The sequence below is a fragment of the Cornus florida genome, unplaced genomic scaffold, assembly GCF_030987335.1.
Source record: "Cornus florida cultivar Cherokee Brave unplaced genomic scaffold, ASM3098733v1 CherokeeBrave_3.0.0_Hap2_Chr09, whole genome shotgun sequence".
NCBI classification, from domain to species: Eukaryota; Viridiplantae; Streptophyta; class Magnoliopsida; order Cornales; family Cornaceae; genus Cornus; species Cornus florida.
In genome coordinates, this window is record NW_026775579.1 from 89,602,507 (window position 1) to 89,625,708 (window position 23,202).

The 23,202-nt window shown below is 37.1% G+C and overlaps 4 protein-coding genes across 4 annotated transcripts; all 4 read right to left on the reverse strand.

Moving 5' to 3' along the window:
• Positions 1-1,551: 1,551 nt before the first annotated feature.
• Positions 1,552-5,725, reverse strand: LOC132275027 (uncharacterized). Its single transcript, XM_059776405.1, has 5 exons — positions 5,536-5,725; positions 2,408-2,522; positions 2,200-2,289; positions 2,012-2,110; positions 1,552-1,882 (listed from the first exon to the last, which is right to left on the reverse strand). Exons 1-5 carry the CDS (start codon positions 5,601-5,603, stop codon positions 1,781-1,783), a joined length of 474 nt encoding a protein of 157 aa, XP_059632388.1. The 5' UTR covers positions 5,604-5,725; the 3' UTR covers positions 1,552-1,780.
• Positions 5,726-7,768: 2,043 nt separating this feature from the next.
• LOC132273460 (enoyl-CoA delta isomerase 2, peroxisomal-like) lies at positions 7,769-8,664 on the reverse strand. The gene has a single exon (XM_059774422.1). It carries the CDS (start codon positions 8,600-8,602, stop codon positions 7,907-7,909), a length of 696 nt encoding a protein of 231 aa, XP_059630405.1. The 5' UTR covers positions 8,603-8,664; the 3' UTR covers positions 7,769-7,906.
• A 7,685-nt stretch (positions 8,665-16,349) lies between these two features.
• LOC132273462 (enoyl-CoA delta isomerase 2, peroxisomal-like) lies at positions 16,350-17,075 on the reverse strand. Its single transcript, XM_059774423.1, has one exon. The coding sequence runs from the start codon at positions 17,073-17,075 to the stop codon at positions 16,350-16,352; it is 726 nt and encodes a 241-aa protein (XP_059630406.1).
• Positions 17,076-18,945: 1,870 nt separating this feature from the next.
• LOC132273463 (enoyl-CoA delta isomerase 2, peroxisomal-like) lies at positions 18,946-19,747 on the reverse strand. Its single transcript, XM_059774424.1, has one exon. The coding sequence runs from the start codon at positions 19,732-19,734 to the stop codon at positions 19,015-19,017; it is 720 nt and encodes a 239-aa protein (XP_059630407.1). The 5' UTR covers positions 19,735-19,747; the 3' UTR covers positions 18,946-19,014.
• Positions 19,748-23,202: the final 3,455 nt, after the last annotated feature.

Here is a 23,202-nt window from a genome sequence, read left to right on the forward strand (position 1 = left end):
ATCATAAAGAGTCCTAAAATAAACTAATTCTTAAATCTAATCTATTGGATTACAATTGATTACTAAATTTATTCCACTTAATATACTTCACTTTCCTTGAATAACATATTGCCACGTAATTTGCCGTGCCGTGTAAACATTGAACAATAATGCAATCGAAAAATCAATAGTCCAGCCACCACAATTGATCAACGTGGAAAAAGAAAGAAACAAAGCAAAATGTTTTGAATTCAAAAGCCAACCTTTCAAAATTACGATAGTTTCAAGCCTGTGAACCAGTAATTATTTTTAATGAAAAACATGAACCACAAAAAATATAAATGATGATTGATGGAGACCAAATCTCCAGATTTATTTTAGTTTTGTTTAGTATTCTATTTATAGTAACATTAGTATTCCGGTATAGCAAACTTTATGATAATATCGTCACGTTCTGTATGTATGCTTCACTTTTATAGCCAACTTTAAGATTAAACAAGATGAAGTCTTAAACAACAGAACAGTATAGTGAGATTTTGCAGACTGTAATACAGTGAATTCTCGTTTGCCTCTATATTTTTTCTCACTGTTTGGTCACTGTTCGTACTTCCTGTTGTCTTTGCCCTTTATGTTTTATATTATATGATCTTGTAGTGTTTGCCGAACTCGCCCAAATCCTCTGCCGTAATTTTTTGGAATTGTAGTAGTCTTTTCAACACTATTATTACATTTACTTATTTCAGCTTTCAGCTAGATGTAAGTAGACAGTAACACTACAGGAGAGATTAGCGGAAGATCCGAGCTCATTATAAACTGAGTTGGCGTCTTCACCTTCTTTTCTTCCCCTCTTTTCTCCGGAATATATAATAGGCAAGAAAGGAAGATAAAGAAATGATGGAATAAGGGCAAAAGAAAAAGAAGGATACATTATGGTTTTGCTCTCCTCTTTCCATCTTTCTTTATTTTATTTTATTTTTCACTTTGTTTATTAAAAAATTAGTGAGATGAGGAATCCATGTCGGCCAAACAATTCCAGCTGACAAACGAGCTTCAGAAGAGAGAAGCAATAATTACCTTTAGAAGTTATTTGAATTCATGAAAACCACAGGCTCCATAAATTCAATCATCCAAATAATATTAGCGCGAATGACTATTAGGTTTAACAAGAAAAAGAAGTCTGCCAAGAAAAAGAACTAGAAACATTATAAGACGGAAAGGGAAAAACTATGCAAAGAATTTTGAACACCAAGGTTCTACTTGGAAAAACACGAAAACACTTCTCGACCTAAAAATAAATCTGAATCTAACTTTGCAAAGCCTTGAGCCAAAAGATCCAATATTTCAGGCTTGGGCACGCCAAGAGCTACTTGCAATGGACACACACTTTGGAGAGTATAATTATCTCTGTTTTACAGTTATATGATGATCTCAATCAGAGTCTCATCTACAACATAGGCATCAACTGAATCAACTCCAACTATCAGGATTCAACAATCATTTGCTCCTCAGACATACCATATCGCTCAAATTAGACCCACTAAAGCAATAGGAAACCAAATTAAGAATCCAAGATAGCAAACAAAAACCTATTTTTCAATGGAGATTATAGATACCAAAATTCCCATTAATTCCGGGGATGAAATAAAACCACACAATAAAAGTTAGATATATAGTTGAGCAAAAACAAGAAGAAAATGAAGAACAAGAAACCGCTGCCTCAAAAGAAACATACAAAAGTGGTTTCTGAACCAAATTCTGTCACATTGGCATTGTGAATTTTCTGAACCCATGACATTCCTTCTCATACTGTTTTCGTTTTGGGAGCCTTCTTCTTAAGTAATCTCCTTGGCATTGAATTCTTCATACCAATGAAATAGAGCAGTGCCCCAAAGAGTGCCAAACTCTGGAAACAAAATATGAAACTGATCAATCACAATCCATTCATTTCGACTCTTTGAGATTAAAAAAACAACAAACGAGGACAGGAATACAAGTCTCCCCACAGATTCGTAGAGAGGACCATATTTCTTACCTGCGTAAACTTGAGAAAAAGATGAGTGAATTCTTTCTTGTCGACATCATAGTTGTAAAAGTCATACAAGATGGGAGTGGCAATTGCCTGATGAAGAAGCTGCACAAGGGAAAGAGGGGGAACAACACTCAGCAAGGTTGATTTAGTTGATATAAATGATAAATAGTACATAAATTAAGATTACAGACCAGGATATAGGCTCCAAGAGAGCTGCCAAAGATGAAAAGAAGGCTTCCGATACCCTTCATCGCAATAGCTGCAGCAACTAAATATTTGAGCTGTGAATAGCATTACTCCAAGTTAGCTATGATATTTGTCTCCATAAATGTGCTGACAAACAAAAATGACTCCATTATCCCAATTTGATGGGGGTAAAGGGAAGGGAAAGGATCTCACTTCTATATCCGGAACTTGCAGCCCAGTATTAGTTGACACGTGTTTTGAGAAAACATTGAACTTTGGTCCAAGTGACTTCGCTGCTGGCCCACCATCAACACCAAAATCATTAAACCTACAAGAAAAATGGTTAATGATAATTTAAAACAGAGAAATGCATATTTTAGGAAAACCATCAGTCCACATTTGAGAGATTCTCAAGTTGTGATTGGGACGCAACACTCACTTTTTTAAACATAATATGGAAAATACTTAAAGACCATCTTGACAGGTCTTGGGGACACCAGAGCTATTACTTTTCTCTTTTCTGTATAAAATTATATCACTTCTTCTACCCTTAAACATAAGGACACGTGATCCGTAACAATGGATGTTGGAACCTAATATAATTTTTAAAAGATTAAAATAAACAGAAAGAGCTTCATGTTACATCGAATTATCCTGAGTCAGTTTATCAGTTTATCCTTTTCTTCTTACAAGTAATCCCAAGTTAATCATTACGCATATTAAGGGTTACTTCACTAAAAAAAATCAAAGAATTAGTCCTTTTTTTTATTATATGAAAACTAAAATATGTGGCTTCCAGGTGATAGAGGTAAACTTTGCAAGCCATACAACTTATTGGCTAACAGGAGCATTTGTAGATAACTGACGTGTTGAAACAGACATCTCTATAAAGAATGCATTTCTATGTAGAATATATGCATTAGAAGAAAATCACTGAGCAAAACTCAGGTGGCATGTTTTACTGACACCTTGATATGTCAAAGAAATGAACAGCAAAGCAACACCAATTAACCATAAAGATCACTAACATTGTTTCGACAAATGGCCAAACCATTAACATATCAACTGCACTAGATAAATTTACTATTCCTTAAAATCAAACCAGTAACTTGATTAAGAAATACTCCCAAAAAAATTCAAATGAGAAATCCTATCTTACTAACAAATCAAAACAAAATTAAAGTATACCAATCTAGGCATAATGCAAAGACACTACATACAACAATAAAAACAGTTACAATGGGAAAATAAATAAATAGTGAAAAGATGTAACTTCTTTATGGATGCAATAATGAGCATAATCAGCAATGTAACTAGCAATTCAAAAAATACTATTGATGTGGTATCTCTACAAAGTAAAAACCCCTCAGCCACCATCGGCTTTAAAGGAGGGGGGATAGAGGCTATCACTGCAGTAAGGTGCGGTTAGAAGTGTTGTACAGTCACCTATTAAAACTACCCAATTTTTGTGAATGGGTCCACCGTCCACATATATATTTTATTATAACTATAATAAAGATGAGAAGAATATGGTGGTTCCAAAATGCCACTGCTAAGAAAATACCCAATTATGGCTGGTGTTGTAAGAGGGCATTGTTGGAGAAAAGAAAATAGGGGAGAAAAAGGAGGGATGTCTGAAGGACATTTTAATTGTTTGGTGGAAGATGGAAAAGAGAAGGGAACGTAGGAAGCAAGGACATTTTCCTCCACACACACCATATTCCTTCCTCCAAAACGTGGGAGGAAATGAGGGAAAAGGCTTCTCAGTTTTCACGTTTTGTCCCCTCAAGAACGAACATGCATTTAATATTTAACCAATGATAGTAAAATCACACAATACCCCTCCCTTGTCCCTCCTTTCCTTCCTACTCAACCAAACAAAAAACATGAGAGGTTCATTCCTTTTTTTATGGATATTTCTCTATCCTTTCTACTTTCCTTTCATTCAAACTGTCCACCCCTCCAATTAGAATACTCAATTGACAAACTTATTCCCAGCTAAATGGAATAAAGTACCCAAAAGATACCATAAGCATGATACCATAAAAAACGGGTGAAATTGACATCCCCAAAATTCACCACCTATCCTATAATAGTTGTCATGACACCACGCGCCTGTTTTCCATTCATTTATCGAACCTTAAAAGGAAAAAACAAAGAAACAGGCAATGCACCTCAAGACCTACCCATGCACACCCCTTCACGAGGACGAGAAAATCCATAATCAAATCCACACGCATAGACATTTAACATATTTATAATGTTTAAATAAGACCTCCAGACCTAGCCGTGCTCATCTAATGTTCTAGTTTGGTTTTGTTGGCTTTCTTGATGGTTTAGTTAAAAACACCATATACAAGAAGGGGAAGGACAAAAGGACATAAATAAAGCATTAAACAAGTATTCTCTGAGAAGGGGAAGAAACACATCTGAAAAGTGAACATTTTAAGAAATTACAGAGAGAATTTTTCGACATGTTCAAATAATCCCAAAGAGCCTATTTCAACAAGTGACCATCAAAAGTCATGAACCTATTTCATTCAGACAATCCTTGTCCTACTGCATATTCAATTAGGAAATCTTTCTAAAATTTAATTCGAATCATGGGAATTGTCATAAAATCAACAGCAAATCCTTGAAGGGAAAGATAAACTAAAATTTACATGAAGATATCAAATTTAAACCAGATACAGTAACTAACTACCTAGTTCAATACAAAAATGGGAATAAGTAACTACCCACTTGTGGTTCTGAATGTTCAATCTTAAAGAAGATCCTGAATGCACAACTTAAAACAATTTTTTAAATTTAATCAACTATGGGAAAAAATTTGTTAGGAAAAAAATATGAAATTGCAAAAGTCCACCCACATAAAAAGGAGAGAAAGTAATGTGAACAAGAGAAAGTAAGAGATAAATGAGTAAAGCTAAATGCTACCAAAAGGGCCTTAATCTAATAGTGCTAAAAAGGAAAAATCATTGCAAATACCAATAATTACATTAAATAAATTTAAATCTAAAGAGTGGTTCAGTGTTCAGATCAAAATTTATCAAAATTAAAAACCAGTTCTTGAACTTAGGAGATCCAAGTCTACTATCACATACACTAGCAAAAAATTTCTCTTTAGACTAGCAAAATAATTCTAGCTAATTTCTACCAATAGACACATACCCTACAAAATAAAAATAAAAAATAAAAAAACCAGACACACACACAAAACAAAAGAACAGGGGAAGAGCCAAATCTGATATGTACTAAAACACATCGTTAATGAAGTTTGAATATAGCAGATCTAACGATCATATGGAAGAAGAAGAAGAAAAATGAAGTGAATAACTTACTCCTGGTATGCAGAGAGTACGAAGACAGAGACGAAGAGAACTCTCCCAACGAAAGACACGAATGCCATTTTCTCTCTCTCTAGTTTCTCTCTCTAGAAATCTATTCCGGACAGGAGACAGAGATGCAAGGAGAAAAACAGGGGACGGCGTCTAAGAGAGAAGAGGAGGGGGGGGTTCTAAATTGATTGCTTGGTTGAATTTAGCGATTCAATACCGATCTACACTCTGTGAAAGTCAGACATGTGGTCGTTGTACTCTCACGTTTATAGGGTAGGTTTGTACTCGCTGCTCTAATATGACACGTCATACAATGATGATTCGGACGATCTAACGCGTCATTCTACCCAATCAAAGTATTTTGGGTGATTAAAAAATATGTAGACATATCATTGTATAATTGTATGTTTTTTTTTTTCTTAAAAAAACGAAGGAGTCAACTTCTTTTAGTGGATGGAGAAAATATAAGGGAAGAAAGTAGAATAGGAAGAATATCTTCTTCTTTTTTTATAAATTTTTATTCATTAAGAAATTAGCAAAAGAAATTAAAAAATATATAAAAAATATTATAAAAATTTTAAATTAAATATTATTCTAAATTATACAAGTTTTAAATTATATAATCCTTTATAAATTATAATATTATAAATATTATTGAATATGATGGTAAAAATCATTAAAACTTTCCCTTTCATTTTTTCCACAAACATAGTATATTATTAGTTTATTATATTCTCTTCTAACAAAAAGAAAGAAACACACAACCTTTTCCATAGGAATACCTCATCTACGCTTTCTTTTCTCACTTCCATCCAATTTTTTTCTTTCCTATCTAACCATTGGCGGATCCAAGGGTGGGCTTGCCCATCAAAAATAAATAATATTTTTTTTATATACCTGATTTTAGTCCAACTCAAAAAACAAAACAAAAAAATTATTACTAGTATTAGCCCATACAAATAAATATTAGCTCACCATATTGACAATTCCTACATCCGTTCTTGTACCTAACAAATGGCAGGTTCGAACGGGTATTTCTTTCCCAAATTCATCCCATTAAAAAAAAAAAATTCTCAAACTCGGTTCAACCCAAATATCACAATATGCGTGAATTCATATCAGTGATATCACCTCGATACACATATTTTTAAATAAAAACAAGTTAGAATTTAAACAAATTTAAGATAAATTTTGTAAAATTCTTTTAGTATAATCAAATATTTAACCATCATACTAACAAAAAAGTTGTAAAAGTATAAAATTATAATGAGAAATAAAGAAACTTGGGATGGATTAGGACTTTTGCGGGTTTAAAACTCAGTACTTGAATTCTTCTATAACTCTATTAAGATGATTACCAACTCAGTCTAATAGGTGCAGAACGAGACGACTACCGGGGCGAGATGGGGCGGATTAAATTGACATCTCAAGATTCTCTACCCTACAAAATAAAAAATTTCTCTACAGTAAATTTTCTTCCCTTCAAGTTATCATGTCATTATTTGTTCAACATACGCTTTAGATAATGGGTTAAAAATGCAAACTGAGGGGAGAATCCAAAATCACAAACAAGAGCAGTTAGAGCATATACAAACAGCTCCCTATATTATGATTACACCGTAGATAGATAATGGCTCGAAAATGGAAACTGATGGAGGGAATCCAAAATCACAACACGAGAGAACTTTTGAGCATATACGGGCTTGATGCTCTGTTTGTTTGAACTCACCCGAAATGACCAATAGATTGATGCTCCAATTGGACCTATATTTGCGTTGGGCCTGTTTTACTTTTTGTCCTTGCTCCAATAACTCAGAATTTTTCTCTTCTTCCTCTTTTATCAAACCCAATTTTATATGAAACTTTAAAAGTGTTTTTTTAAAAAAAAAAAAAAAAAAAAAAAAAAAAAAAAAAAAATTTTAACTTTTTAAGAAGATAGGTTTTACTCATAATTTTTTTTCTTGTTATATTAGTAGTAAATGAATTACTAAATATGTTCATAGTGAATTCATATGATAGTTCACTTTTTATAAGTTTAATGTAAATTTTAGTTGATCTTTTGTCGCTTACATCCCAACCAAATACTATCACCTTTTTATGCTTATATATGTATCTTAGTCCTAACTCGAGTTGATAATAAGATACTGAGTTGCAAGTCAACCGGGGTGGACTTTGAGCGAAAAATAAATAAATTAAAATAAAATAAAATAAAAAGAAGAAGAAGAAGAATATTAAGTTAAAGGATAAGTCGAATTTACATTATAATTAAGCATGCTTGACTTGATTCACGAGTTTATGAAAAATACTATTATTTTACTTTGCATACCCACAACACAACCAAAGCAATAAAACACAGAAAACACATTTTGATATTTCAAAGACGTGAAGAGATAGAAACTATGGTGTTCTTCTCCAACCCAAAAATGTCACGTATCTCCGGGTACATCCCCTTCCGTATCTCTGCATACACCTTGCCATCCCACTTCCTCTTGCCTAATTCGTCCCCGAGGCGTACCGCAGCCTCCACCGTGCCTTCCACGCTACCGTGCGCCGAGTGTACAATCCCCATAGCCACGGCCTCCTCCGCCTTGATCTTCCTGGCTCTCAACAGCAGGTGACGGAGAGCCGCCACCGAAACCACCTTTGACCTCAGAAATGCCATGTAGTCGTCCGGTATAGTCATCCCTATGTCGAGCTCACTCGCGTAGAGCACACCTCTATCGCCCCTCATGAGGACGTAGTCGTGGCTCATCGCCAGAATCAACCCCGAGCCGGAAGTGTGGCCGGTAACGGCTGGTATGGTCGGCATCGAGAGTTCCAGAAATGTTTGAAGTGGCCTGGCTTTAGAGGCCGAAGCGGAAGCGGCGGCTTGGGCCCACTTGAAGTCCATGCCGTTGGAAAAGTACTTGCCTTGCGCTGTGGTGATCAATACAGAGCCGCGAGTGGACTGCGACTTGGCATCGGAGAGAGCCGAACGGAGAGAAGCTATGAGTGTCGGGTTTAAACGGTGCTCGTCGTCTCCGTTTAAGTTTAGGAAGAAGATGTTCCCGCGCTTCTCTAACGAGCACATGGTGGTGCTGGGCTGGTTTGGAAATGAAAATAGATGGCTAGCTTTCTTGGTTATTAGCTTCGTTCCCAAGTAAGTGTTCTGTTTTGAAATGGAGAGAGTGGAGTATAATTATACAAGTTATCGCCCACGTGAGAAACATTGCGTTGGGAATTGACGAAAAATTAAAGTGGTTCACGTTGATTCGTACGGTATGATGATGTGTGTGCTTATGATGAGTAGGCGGCTGTCGACTTCGCATATGTTGTATTGGGGAATGGCCGGTGAGTGTCAATTTAGTGAATGAATATGCAAACAAAAATGATATTTGTGACTCAATGATAATGATAAAGATCATAAATTAATGATTTTTGTGATATAGTATTATGAATGATATTGTATATCAGTTGTCAATTAAGTGCATCACTCACATATCTTCCGAAAAAAAAAAATAATAAGTGTAATTTGAAAGTAATTTTTTCAAAGAAAAAAAATAGAGGAATGGAAAGAAACTTAAAACAAATTAGGATAAACTACATTGACATTCTTGATATTTCGGTTAATGTGAAGATTACTCAGATGTTGATAAATGACTTTTTTAGCAGTGGCATCTCCTTAATTTCAAATGTTATATTTACTTTGATTATTTAATTCAATTTATTTACAAAATATAAGTTATGTTATTCCATAAAACTATCTTCATTATTAAGCCCCTTTTTCTATCCTAATTTTTAACTTTTTTTTTTTTTTGGTCCATTAATTTTAATACCGAACCGCCTTGCACTCCGTCTCTCCCTTCTCGGTCTCTGCATGGCGCTGTTTTTTCTTTTATTATTATTATTATTTACTCCTGTTGTGGTGGACTTGGGACCATGGCTGTTTATAAAAGTCAGCTGTTACATGAGTTTTTATAATCATTTTACACCAAGCCACTAAAATGAAACCGTGACTAGTCTATTAATGGGCAATTTATGAACTACTTTACTCACCAAACAAGTTAAAGTCAAACCCTTACCCATGCTGTAGTGCATCACTCAGACCAGTCAATTCATACATATACTCGTACGCATTAACTATTAGAAAAGCTTGAGAATTGAGAAATGTAAGAAAAATTGTGAAACCAAGTACAAATGTCAAATTTTCGAAAAGCACATTTATCTCCAACATCATTAACAAGGTGAGCTGAACATAGGTAAGATTTTTTCTTATTTTCTTCTGGTTTTCTTTTAACAGATTTAGCCATATATAGTCACTGAGATTTTTGCTCGATATTTCTAGTTTTGATTTTAACATTTTTTTTTAAAAAAAAAGACATAATATATCGTGAAGATGGATTTTGATTTTTTATCTACAATGGAGAAAAATATACTATTTTTTAAATTTTTTATAATCGTACAATTAAATGAGTGTGTTTATAAGTGGGTGGCGGATGTGTAATTGGCTATGCTCTGTTAAGTGAATGTTTGGCTAATGATGAGTCAATGATTCAATTTAACGACTCAATATAAAAAATAATAATAAAAAAAAATGAAACAATTAGATGTTATTTTCAAAATCAAATAATTAATAATAACCTTAATTATTTGATTTTGATTAATAAATTTAAATAGTCAGTCTTATATATGCATGCGTTAGTGGAAGTGAATGAATGGGATGCACTTGCATGTAAATGCTAAAGTCAAAGCTTGTGTGGGTGGAAGAAATGTAAAGGCTAGGGAAAAAGTCAAGGTGAAGAAAGGTTAAGGCGGCAAAAGGCTTGTCTATAAATACAAGTGCATGGTGTGAAGAACCGAAAGAGGGAATAGTACACAGGAAAGAGTTGAGAGATTATTGAGGGCTTGAGTGTATTCTTTAAAAAGAAAGGCCTGTTTTCGTCCGGTGAGTGTTGTAATTTTTTTATTTTATCTATATTGAAATAGTGGTTCTTCACTTGTGTGTCAAGTTTGTTTTTGTTGAGTGTGTTATTAATTCTATTTTATGTTCTCTTCGTTTTTTTTTTTTTTTGGAAAGTTAAAGTTAATATTAAAATGGAGAAAGATACAGTCTAGTAGTTAGCCCAATGCTAACACAATAGAACTATACAAACACAGCCCAGAGGCACAATGGGAACAAACAACAATGAAGACATACAAAGCAGCCCAACAATAGTATTGTGAAATTGAACACAACAATCCGGTGATCAGGGAGCTAATATCCAGCAGTGTTGAAGAATTTCAGCAGTTCAAGCCAGGTGGTTTTGCAGGTTGACGAATCACTGCTTCAGGGATATTCCATTCCAAAGCAATTCTGGTAGTGTGGAGAAAATCAGTGATTGTAGAGGTAAGTAGCTTTGCTCGAACTGTCTCCAAGAACTGGTGAAGGATTGAATTAGCACTGAGTGTTCTCTTTTTGAAAATTCTGTTGTTCCTCTCAGTCCAAATATGATAGACAAGGGCTGCTAATCCCAACTTAGATATTGCATTGCTATTGAATCTTGAATTCCCCCTCCAATGGTGCGATGCCCAAACAACAAATTCTGCCTAAGAGGATGGTTGGGTGTAGAAACCACATCTTGCTTGTAAAAAACTCCACAATGGTTTGACAAATGTACAAGAGAAGAATAGATGATCATGGGATTCATCTTCAGTATTGCTTAGACTGCATAATGTTGAGTTGATGTGTGCTGTGCACCTCTTGTTGAGTGTTGGCAGCTTATGTTGAATGGCAACCCAAAGTGTGAAAGAGTGCTTTGGAATGGATGGTTTGGACCAGACCAGATGAGGCCAAGGTAGGGTAGGATGTTGCTGGTTGAAGTGCTTCATTGTCTTTGAGATAGAGAATTGATTGGAATTAGATGGAAGCCAAATGAATTTGTCTTTGTTGTTGGGGTTTGGGTTAGGTAATGAGCCAATATTTTGTAATTGTGGTAGGAGGTTGAGGATGGTTGTAGGGAAAGACCAGGTGTTGGAGCTGATGAATGAGCTGCATTTTGTTATGTTTCCAAACTCCAATCCAGCCATCTTCAGTGTTGCATAACTGATGAATTTCTCTTTGTTGTCGATGCATATTTGTTACGTATGATGTTGGGAAAATTAAACGATCCACAAGCACTAATGAGAGTAGTTTAATGTTAGACTATAGAACGATCGACAAGAGATCCAATTACGTTGGTTTCATATTCTATCGACAACAGATTGTCACTAAAATTTTCTGGTAAAGGAATTGTAAGTAAGCATATATTATGTTCTTCTCCGACAGCCACAACAAGGGGTGGAGGGAGGGGTGGCTAGGGGGCCAAATTTTTTTTGTAACCTTTATTAGTGGTGTATATTTATACTTATTAAAGATAATTTAGTATAGAAAAATTTAAATTGGCCCCTCCAAATTTCTGTAACTTCTATTAATAGTGTATCTTTATAATTACTAATGTTAACTTACTATAAAAAAAATTAAAATTGGCCCCCCAAGTTTTCAAAAAATACTTATTTATGGTTACTAAAGATGGTTTGCAAAAGAAATTGTTTGTGTTTATCAAAGTCTAACAAATCTAGGGATGGCAACGAGGCAAGTTTGGAGTGGGTTTCCCTAAATCCCGCCCCGCCCCTTTTGATTTTTACCAAGTCCATGCCCGCCCCGAGACTCATGACGGGTTAGATTTTCATGTCTAACCCCGCCCCATTGGGAAATACTATGCCCCCGTGCCCGCCCCGCTAGCAAATTTTTTTCTCCCACTTTTTGGAACTTAAGCTCCTGCCATTTAAATGTGGAAAGCCTGAGAATGGCACAACATAAACGAAATTATATATCCCAACAAAAATAAAAAAAAAAAATAACATGCACATAACATAATTCAGAGAACATAATAAACAAAAATAAAAGTTTAATACAACCAAATCACAAGAAGTTCTAAGTTTCAACTTCCACCATAACCAAAATAAAAGCAAATTTAATACCAAGTTTACATCCCAAATTAGAATTGTAAGAAATGGGTAACTGGGTAAGCCGCTAAAATAAGTTATTATTATTATTATTATTATATAAAATATAGTTATATGCGTAGTGGGGCGGGGCCCATAGGATATGTATACTGAACCCTTACCCGCCTCATGACTCACGACGGGTACAAAATTTGTATCCATGCCCACCCCAACGGTATAAAAAGTGTTCCCATATCCGTTATTAACGGGGCGGGACGGGGTAGTAAAAATTGACATCCCTAAACAAATCCCTCTTTTTTTTTTTTTTTTGGAAGGTTATTATTACAATCTTGATATAACATATTAGTACTCTATTCATATCCTTCATATAATATTCAGCTTTATTATTATATAGTGCTTTATGCATATACGTACGCGCACACTGCACACACACACACATATATATATATTGTTTGTTATGAATTAAAAATAGAAAAAAATATTTTAGTTTGACAACCTCATTTATCGACTGTCATATGTTAGTCTTTTCATTTTTTTCTTTACATATCATTTATAGACATGTTAACAAAATATATATATATATATATATATATATATATATATATATATATATATTTTAACCCCCCAACTTTATATTTCTAGCTCCGGCCCTGGCCACGACACAACCAACCAAAGCAATAAAACACATAAAACACTTTTTGATACTATTTTAAAGGCGTGGAGAGGGATGGATTATGGTCTTCTTCTCCAACCCAAAAATGACGCGTAGCTCCGGATACATCCCCTTCCGTATCTCCGCATATACCACGCCGTCCCACTTCCTCTTGCCCAATTCCTCCCCAAGGCATACCGCAACCTCCACCGTGCCCTCAACACTACCGTGCGCCGAGTTTACAATCCTCATAGCTACCGCCTCCTCGGCCTTGACCTTCATGGCTCTCAAAAGCAGGTCACGGCGAGCCACTGCTAAAGCCACCTTTGAGCTCACAAATGCCATTTACTCGTCCGGTAGAGTCATCCCTATGTCAAGCGCGCTCGCATAAAACACACATCTAGCTATCACTCCTCATGAGGACGTAGTCGTGGCTCATCGCCAACATACCTCACAAGCCGGCAGCGTGGCCGGTTACGGCGGATATGGTCGGCATCGAGAGGGCCAACAGGTCGTCGACAGCTAGCTTGAAGTGTTCCAGCATTTGAAGCAAACAGTCTCTGGAGGCCGAAGCGGAAGCAGCGACTTAGGCCCACTTGACTTGGCATCGAGCCGCGAGTGCACTGCGATTTGGCATCGGAGAGAGCCGAACAAAGAGAAGCTATGAGTGTCGGGTTGTGGATGTGGTTCAACCACATCACCAAGGGTCAAGTCAAGATGACCCCACTACGACACTATCTTCGAGCAAGAAGACAAACGATCAACATTTGAGACAAAGTCCACCTCAACAAGACAAGTAATAGTTGACCACTGGGCCTCGAATCTTGGCCCAACATTCAGTTGATGGGCCTTGAACCTCGATCCGACCTCTCACCAACTGTCGATCGACGGGCCTTGAACCTCGATCCGACCTCTTCACAAACGGTCGATCGACAACCTTGAACCTCGATCCGACCTCTTCATAAACGGTCGACCGATGGGCCTTGAACCTCGATCCGACCTCTTCACCAACTGTCGATCGGCGAGCCTTGAACCTCGATCCAACCTCTTCAAAAACGGTCGACTAATGGCCTTGAACCTTGATCCGACCTCTTCACCAACTGTCGATCGACGGGTCTTGAACCTCAATCCGACCTCTTCATAAACCGTCGATCAATGGGCCTTGAACCTCGATCCGACTTAACCACAAACTGTCAATCAACGGGTCTTGAACCTCGATCCAATATAACCTCGTTCGGAGCAATAAAGAGCTATGGTAGGACTCTTCAAGTGACCATGGGATGCAGAAAGGATTTTGGAATGGAGGATGGAAAATTAGTAATGCCTTGCCCAAGACAACGAGAGTAGTACAATTGCCTTTACAGCTTGCCATTTTTGGATTGTTCAACAAGAGAGGTACACTTGGCAGCAGCTCCAGAAATATAAGGATTAGGGTGACATGGCCCAAAGAGGCATGACCCCGACCCGTCCTCAACATGAAGGCCCAACAGTGTACCACCTGAATGACCTAAGGCTATAAAAAGAGGCAGTGACAGAAAAGAAAAGGAGAGAACTGACGGCAACTTCTTCCCTACCATTGCTCAAAATTCTCACACTAGACTGATTTTTTCTCCCTTCTTCCACCCTTCTACATTCCTCACATTGTCAAGTGGTATATTCCCAAACTTCTTTGACTTTTCCAGAACCAACGAGAAACAAGTATCTACACGGGTTTAACGGGTGCTCATCGTCTCAGTTAGGGTTAGGAAGAAGACGTTTGCCCGCTTCTCTGACGTGCACATGATGGTGACCTGCGTCTCCAAAAATATATTAAGAGAGATGGTACCTGTGATGACCCTGTGGGCGGGTGTGCCGTGGGCGGATGCGAGAGACACTGTCAGGCTACCACACTGGCGAGCTACGAGTGCACAGTCCTACATCGCCTGGGTAGAGGAAAGGTGAAGTGTTTATATGTAAGTGTGTCACCTCCAATTAGTATGAGGCCTTTTGGGGTGAAGCCCAAGAGCAAAATTGTGCGGGCTCAAGCCCAAAGCGGGTAATATCATATCATGTGGTGGAGTGGGTCGTTACAAATGGTATCAAAGCCTGACCCAGCGGGAAGTGTGCCGATGGAGACGTCGGGCCTCCAAGGGGGGTGGATTGTGATAACCCTGTGGGCGGGTGTGCCGTGGGCGGGTGCGAGAGACACTGTCAGGCTACCACACTGGAGAGTTACGAATGCACAGTCCCACATCGCCTGGGTAGAGGAAAGGTGAAGTGCTTATATGTAAGTGTGTCACCTCCAATTGGTATGAAGTCTTTTGGAGTGAAGTCCAAGAACAAAACCGTGCGGGTTCAGGCCCAAAACGAATAATATCATACCATATGATGAAGTGGGTCATTACCGTACCTTTTCTTGGTTGGGAATGCACATCACTTGATGGAAAACATGGACCAATAACCAACGTTTTTCGGACTCAAGTCTTCAGGCAGTTAAAAGCCCATGCGTAAGATGCGCCAGAGCCGAAGGCTATAGACCAAATAAATAATAGAATTATGCTTCGAGTACGTAGGTCGTCAGCTGAAAACTTGGGTAGAAACACATGCATTGGCGGGATGCATGAGAGCTAAGACTTGATCAACCAATAATTATGCTTTGAAGACTTGATAGATCAATAACAAACAAGTTATGCTTAAATTCACATGTGGATGAAGGTGCATATGCTTTTGCCAATGTCTTCCGGTGGGAAAAATCATAATATATATATATATATATATATATATATTACAAATATATGAAATTTTGGAGTGTAACTTTCGTAGACATGAAGTTAAAGTCACGAATGTACAGAAAACATGTATTTTCTTTCAAAATTTGATGTAAAAATGAAAAAACAGTGTTGATTTACTAAGTGTCCAATTAAATAACACTTAATATTTTCATTCAAAGTACCACTGTGTATATAATTTTTTTCCTAACTTATTTTACATGCTAGATGAAGTCAACATGAACTTCAACCTAAATCTCTGTCAAACACTGAAAAATACAAATAAAAAAATATTTTTTCCAAAAAAAATTATATATTTTCCAAAGAAAATATTTGACATGGGAGCCATGATTCATGAGTTTACTTTCATGCACTATAATTTGTAAGCATGTCTTCTTCGGCTACTGCAACACCACAACCAAAGTAATAAAACACAGAAAACACTTTTTGGTATTTCAAAGACGTGGAGAGAGTGAGACTATGGTCTTCTTCTCCAAACCAAAAATGACATGTAACTCCGGATACATCCCCTTTCGTATCTCCGCATACACCTCGCCGTCCCATTTCCTCTTGCCCAATTCCTCCCCAAGTCGCACCGCAGCTTCCACCGTGCCTTCCACGCTACCGTGCGCCGAGTGTACAATCCCCATAGCCACCGCCTCCTCCGCCTTAACCTTCATGGCTCTCAACAGCAGGTCACGACGAGCCGCTTCCAAAACCACCTTTGACCTCAAAAATGCCATGTAGTCGTCCGGTACGGTCATCCCCATGTCTAGCTCGCTCAAATAGAGCACACCTCGATCACTCCTCATGAGAATGTAGTCGTGGCACATTGCCAGAATAACGCCCACGCCGGCAGCGTGGCCGGTTACGGCGGAAATGGTCGGCATTGGGAGCGCCAACAGGTCGGCGACAACGGGCTTGAAGAGTTCCAGCATTTGAAGAAACCTGTCTCTGGAGGCCGAAGCGGAAGTAGCAGCTTGGGCCCACTTCAAGTCGAAGCCGTTGGAGAAGAACTTGCCGTGCGCTGTGGTGATTAAAACCGAGCCGCGAGTGGGCTGCGACTTGACATTGGAGAGAACCGAACGGAGAGAAGCTATGAGTGTCGGGTTTAACCGGTGCTCGTCGTCTCCCGTTAGAGTTAGGAAGTAGACGTTCCCGCGCTTCTCTAAAGTGCACATGGTGGTGACTGGTGACCTGATCGGGGTTTTGGAAATGAAAGCAACACACCTATATGGCTATATATCAAGCGCGAGGTTGACTTTCTTGGGTTGAATGCACGAGTTATGCTTCTCAGGCCCAAGTTTTCAGCCCAAAGTTATCGCCACCTGAAAGTTGGGTTGAAGCACATGCGTCCATGTGAGCTGAAGACTTCACAAGACATGCGTGCAGGTCTTTAGTTGAAGACATGCATGTGTTTTTGCCCAAGTTTTCGGATGAGGACTTGAGCGGGCGATAACAAATCTACATTATTGAGATCTTAATTTCAAAATTACAAAGCGTTTTGTTTAAGAAATAAAAAATAATTAAAAAAATGTATGATTTTATTGTGTGGGTCGGGTTTTGTTCAGAAAAGAACTGAATTTAGCCAGTAAATTACATTCTTAATTGGGTCTCGTAGAAATTCAAATTAGGAGGAGAGTTCATAAGGTATGTTTTGATCATTTCCGGATTTGATTCTTTTGTTTTTGTTTTTGTTTTTTGTTTTTTTTTTGTTTTTTGTTTTTTAAGGCAGATTTGATTATTTTGCTTTTTTTTCATTATACTTTCCTTTCTTCATATTCAAATTGTTCTACCTCAGTACAAATTTTCAGCATATTTGAGGAAATCATTGAATTGGAGTGAGTGAGAAACAGTTACTCTCACATGATTCATTGTTAAGTAAAAATATAAGCCTGTTGGTTCGCGATTTGTTTTTGACATTTTGGGTTAATTCAAAACAAAATAAATATTTTGTTTTAGAATATTTTGAATAATAATTGGAAGCCTGCTTAGTAACGTACATTTGTTATAAGATTTTTAAAAGTGAAACATATTTGATAAAAAGAGTGTTACAAGTTTAAAAAATATAATAGTTAAGTTTAAAATAGTTTTTCAACTTCTTTTTCTTTTTCTTTTTTTCGTTTTTTTTTTTTTTTAATGTACAGCATTATAGCAGGTTTTTTTTTTTTTTTTTTTAACTATCCATCATTACAGCGATTTTTTTATTTTATTTTTTACTGTCCATCATTACTGCTGGTTGAATACTAAATTGGTGATTCAATTTTTTGTCACTGTTTACAAAAACATTTTGACTAACATAAAATATGTTTTATCAAACACATTTTTTCACTGTTCATTACTATAGTACCTAATAAAAACAAAGACACGAAACATACTCATACCAAACATACCATATTATCCTTCTGCAATATTACATATATACATTTAGTATCACACCTAAACTATCATCTTTATCTTTCTTTTTTCTTTTTAAAATTGACTGGAGTTTTAAGGTTGTTGGACTATTTTGTTCATCAAGTCAACTCAAATAAACTTTTGATAAAATTTTAATGGAAAAAAAAAAAAAAAAAATGAAGTTCAAATCTCAATGAATTTACATTGCAAATAAGAATGCTTGACTTGATTCATGAGTTTATGAATCAATATACTAAAGCATTTTATTAGAATCTTTGTAGAACTAGAGTCATTGACAACATAAATCAACAATTCTTCCCCCTTTTTTTTTTTCAACGTTTTTTTTTTTTTTGGTAAAAAACACTTCTTTTTTTGTAAGTAACAAATTATCATTAAAAAAGGGGGGGGGGGGGGGGGGGGGGGCGGCTATGTAAAATTCACACCTATAATCCTTAAACTTAAATTAAAACCATCTATCTCAAATAATTACACAAAATTCATTCATTTCAAATCACTTAATCAAAATGATTATAGGTTATCAAACATGATTTCCACTATTTTACCTTTTTTTTTCTTTTCTTTTCAAATAATTCAATCCAAACTAGACCTAAATTAGAAGCCTAAAATTTATTTAGGATTCCACTCATGAACATATTTAATAAGACATAAAAGCCCTTTGACTAATCGTTTAGGCTTAGATTAGCAGTGTTATTTGATAGTATTTCAAAGCAGTGGAAAGAATATGGTTTTCTCCTCCAACCCCAGCGTGCCACGTAGCTCCGGATACATTCCCTTCCTTATCTCCGCATACACCTCGCCGTCCCACCTCCTCTTGCCCAATTCCTCCCCCAGGCGCACCGCAGCTTCCACCGTGCCTTCCAAGCTACCATGCGCCGAGTGCACAATCCCCATAGCCACCGCCTCCTCCGCCTTGACCTTCATGGCTCTCAACAGCAAGTCACGGCGAGCCGCCACCGAAGCCACCTTTGACCTCACCAATGCCATGAAGTAGTCCGGTATGGGCAGTCCTATGTCGAGCTCGCTCATGTACAGCACACCTCTATCGCTCCTCATGAGGACGTAATCATGGCTCATCGCCAGCATCAACCCCGCGGCGGAGGCATGGCCAGTCACGGCGGCTATGGTTGGCATTTGGAGGGCTAACAGGTCGGCTACAACCAGCCTGAAGAGTTCGAGCATTTGAATCAGTCGGTCTCTGGAGGTCGACTCGGAGCCTGCCGCTTGGGCCCACTTGAGGTCGAAACCGTTGGAGAAGAACTTGCCTTGTGCTGTGGTGATTAAAACCGAGCCGCGACTGGACTGCGACTTGACATCGGAAAGAACCGAACGGAGAGAAGCTATGAGTGTCAGGTTTAACAGGTGCTCGTCGTCTCCCGTTAGAGTTAGGAAGAAGACGTTCTCGCGCTTCTCTAAAGTGCACATGGTGGTGACCTGATCGAACCTGGGTTTGGAAATGGATGTGTGTATGTGTATATGTATTGTTTCCAACAATATAAATCAAGCTAGAGGGTTAGCTTTTTTTGTTTGAGTGCACGTTATTCCCACTTGAAGGTGAAAATAAGGACCAATAACAAATTGTTATATAAATGTAAGTCACTCTAGCTTTCAATATTTTCATGCATATATATATATATATAGAGTACGTCCATGTGTCCTTTTTTTTATGTGATAACTTTTCCAACAAGAATATAGCAATCAACAGCTACCACAACCAAGTTTATTAGGTTAGCATTTGTTCAACAAAAGGGACTTACGGTTGCTAAAATACGAAATGTAATTGGACATCAGTCGAGTGTTTTATTGAAGTGTAAGTTGCCGATGACATTGCAGTAATTTGACTAACATCATGATGATATCACCTTCTAAACTCTTTATATCATTATTTTAAGTTTTTTTTATTTTTTATTTTAAACAATAACTTACTAAAAGTTGTGGGTTGTGGAGTTTGAATTAGGTCGCCAATATGTTCAAGAAAAATATTAGTTAATATATTTGTTAAATAAATCTCATGAACTCTCAATTATTAGAATTTGTTTGCAATTATAATCAATATTTGTCTTATCAGTTTTAGTCTCGAGCTCAAATTTGAGCACATACGGTTAGACCAGAGTTAGGCTCGACTCATTTGCAACTTTACCGTTTTGACACTAAGATCAGCTATTATGAAACAACAAATACAAATGAAATGAAATGTTTTATTATAAAATTAATCTTCCAAACACAAATTGCCCAAATAAATACCTTAATAGGGAAATTTAAGATTTTTTTCACAATTCATAGTTTTGGGAGAGCCACGATGCCCTTTATTTTAAATCTGTGCAATAAAAATGGAAATTTTTTTATTGTAGTTAAAACTCATATGTAAATAGTAGTTTTATAGTAGTCCAAAAGGAACTAGGAAAAATGAAAATTCAGTGTTTCACATTTACCTTTAAAAGGAACAAAATTATTGGGACTAGGGATGGCAATGGCAATAGGGTGGGTTTCTCATTCCCCATCTCCATCTCTATTACCATCCCCGTTTAAATTTGACACCTCCAAAATAGTCCCATAACCGATTATTTTTTTACCTCTAATCTCCATAACCGACCCCATCCCCGCCCGCTCTGCCCCTCCATGCTCCGCTCCGCTTTAGAAGATAGGAATGAGTATGGTTTATTTAGAAGTGTATATATAATATAATATGATATTTATAGATATAATATGTTAAATCGGTAAGTAAAATAACATGGCAGGGCTAATAGGAATAATTACATATGTAATCGGGGCGGGGGTACCCTTCCCCCACCGCGAGAGTATTTCATCGCCGCGAGGGTATTTCTGTCTTTTCACGTTTTTCGTACAGGATTTTGGTTTAGTCCACTTGCATTTCATACATTTTATTTTATGTGTTTTATATAGTATTTGTATGATGTGTGATTCATGTATTTGTGTGGTGTGGAAATTAAAGCAAAAAGAAAAAGAGAAAATGAAAATGGGAGTGGTGGGACCCACCACTAACTTATATGTAAGGCTAGAGACCATTTTGGTCTCACTTTTTCTCTCCCCGTAATCCCTCTCCTCCTCCCATTTTTCTTCTCCTTTTCTTCTTCTTTTGATTTTCAAATTTCAAGCTTTGATTCTAACTTCAATACTTGGAATTTTTAAGTGCCGTTTGAGGCAAAACGGAGAGCACGACGAGCTCTACGCATGAGTACCAACAATTTCAGCTTTGGGCCTCCATAGGCATTTCGAAATATTGGAAATCATTTTGAAGGTTTTGCACAAATTTGAGGTAGGGGCACTTAATCCATGATGTTCTTGTGCTTTTGTGAATTAATTTCCCATAAATGATTGTTTAACATGCTTAATTTGGGTAGTATCTAGCCAATTATTTAGTTGTTATGGACAATGTGTTAAGTTTGTGATTATGTGTATTACATGAATTAAGTGAAGAACATGCCTAAGCGTTGAATTTGTATGTCCATCATGCTAGATTTCTATTGTATAAAAGCATGTTGTATTCTTCTTAGAAAATTCTTGTGAATGTATGCCTTGATGACTAAATTTGAACTAGTTGTGAGATGATGATTATGTACATGGCATTGAAGCATCCATGCATTGGCATTGGGCATGAAATAGGAGAAATGATTTTGAAATGAAAGGGGAAATTTTGGGAAATTGTTTTGATGAACTTGTTTTATGAAAACCCGGTCGCCGCGGGGGTACCAAAGGGCGGGAGTGTTAATATAGCCTAGAGGGAACTAGGGAGATTGCCCTAGCGTGGTTGAGTTAGCTGGGCCAAAGGGCGGGTTATATTAACAGTTTGAAAGTGACAGTTTAAAAGTAAAAATGGGGAGTGAAGTCGGCATGCATTGCATTCCATTGCATTACATTGTTTACACTTGAGGTTGATTAGTATGTTGTAATATCCCGATATAGTATGATCCTCATTCCCATTGTTCTATTCTTTGTTGTGGGTTCACGGGGACACAAGAGGCATGTCTTAAGTGCCACCTACTGAGCAAATTGCTCACCCCACCATATGTAAAAAAAATCAAGTAACGGCTAGGAGTTGGCGGATGATAATCCACCTCATGCTTGAGAGCACTTAGGAAGCATTTTGGATGTATTTTTGTAGAGCTTGAACTTTATTTTGTAAAGATGTTGATTTAGGATGTATTACTTTTTCAACATGTAAAATATTTGGATTTTAGCATGTACATGCCAGTGGGGTAATGTAATTAAGTTTTATCATCATTTAATCCTTTAGTGTATTTTGGTAACGGGTGGTAAATTATGTTAATGTTGTAATTGTTGTTATTGTGGATATTGAAATGTATTTACGTATGTACGTGAGTGCAGTGGTGTGGGTAATTGGCTTTCAAAGTTAGTGTATCTCAGTGACAGTGAGTGAGGATGACCCAAACCAGTTGAAGTAAAATCCCATACGTCGGCCGAGTTGCGTGAACTAGTCGACGTGTAGTTTCCCACACGTCGACCGGTATCCTGACAGTAAGTTTTTTCACTGTGCACGTTCCAAACCAGTCGACGTGTAGCTTCCCACACTTTGACCGATATCTCAGCAGTGGGTTTTTCCACTATTCATAACCCACACCAGCTAACGTATAATGTATATACGTCGACCGGTTCTTGTCCCATAAGCATTCTTCTTTTAATTTTCCTAATTACACTTTGGCACCCAATTGATGTTGTGAGTATTTACCTTATGGCCCAATCAAAGTACAATAAATATATTTTAACCACCAAAAAAATTTTATTGTCCTGGACCTTAATGTTAATGTTGCAGTTGTTGTTATTATAGATGTTGAAATGTATTTACGTATGTACGTGAGTGCAGTGGTGTGGGTGATTGGCTTTCAAAGTTGGTGTATCTCGGTGACAGTGAGA

What these genes read in the sequence shown, in the direction of transcription:
- LOC132275027 (XM_059776405.1), bottom strand. Translation starts at nt 5,603, where the DNA reads ATGGCATTCGTGTCTTTCGTTGGGAGAGTTCTCTTCGTCTCTGTCTTC. An exon ending in TGCAAGTTCCGGATATAGAA is followed by an intron (nt 2,290 to 2,407) that starts GTGAGATCCTTT and finishes TGCTATTCACAG; the next exon opens with CTCAAATATTTAGTTGCTGC. An exon ending in TTTTTCTCAAGTTTACGCAG is followed by an intron (nt 1,883 to 2,011) that starts GTAAGAAATATG and finishes TTTTGTTTCCAG; the next exon opens with AGTTTGGCACTCTTTGGGGC.
- LOC132273460 (XM_059774422.1), bottom strand. Translation starts at nt 8,602, where the DNA reads ATGTGCTCGTTAGAGAAGCGCGGGAACATCTTCTTCCTAAACTTAAAC.
- LOC132273462 (XM_059774423.1), bottom strand. Translation starts at nt 17,075, where the DNA reads ATGTGCACTTTAGAGAAGCGCGGGAACGTCTACTTCCTAACTCTAACG.
- LOC132273463 (XM_059774424.1), bottom strand. Translation starts at nt 19,734, where the DNA reads ATGTGCACTTTAGAGAAGCGCGAGAACGTCTTCTTCCTAACTCTAACG.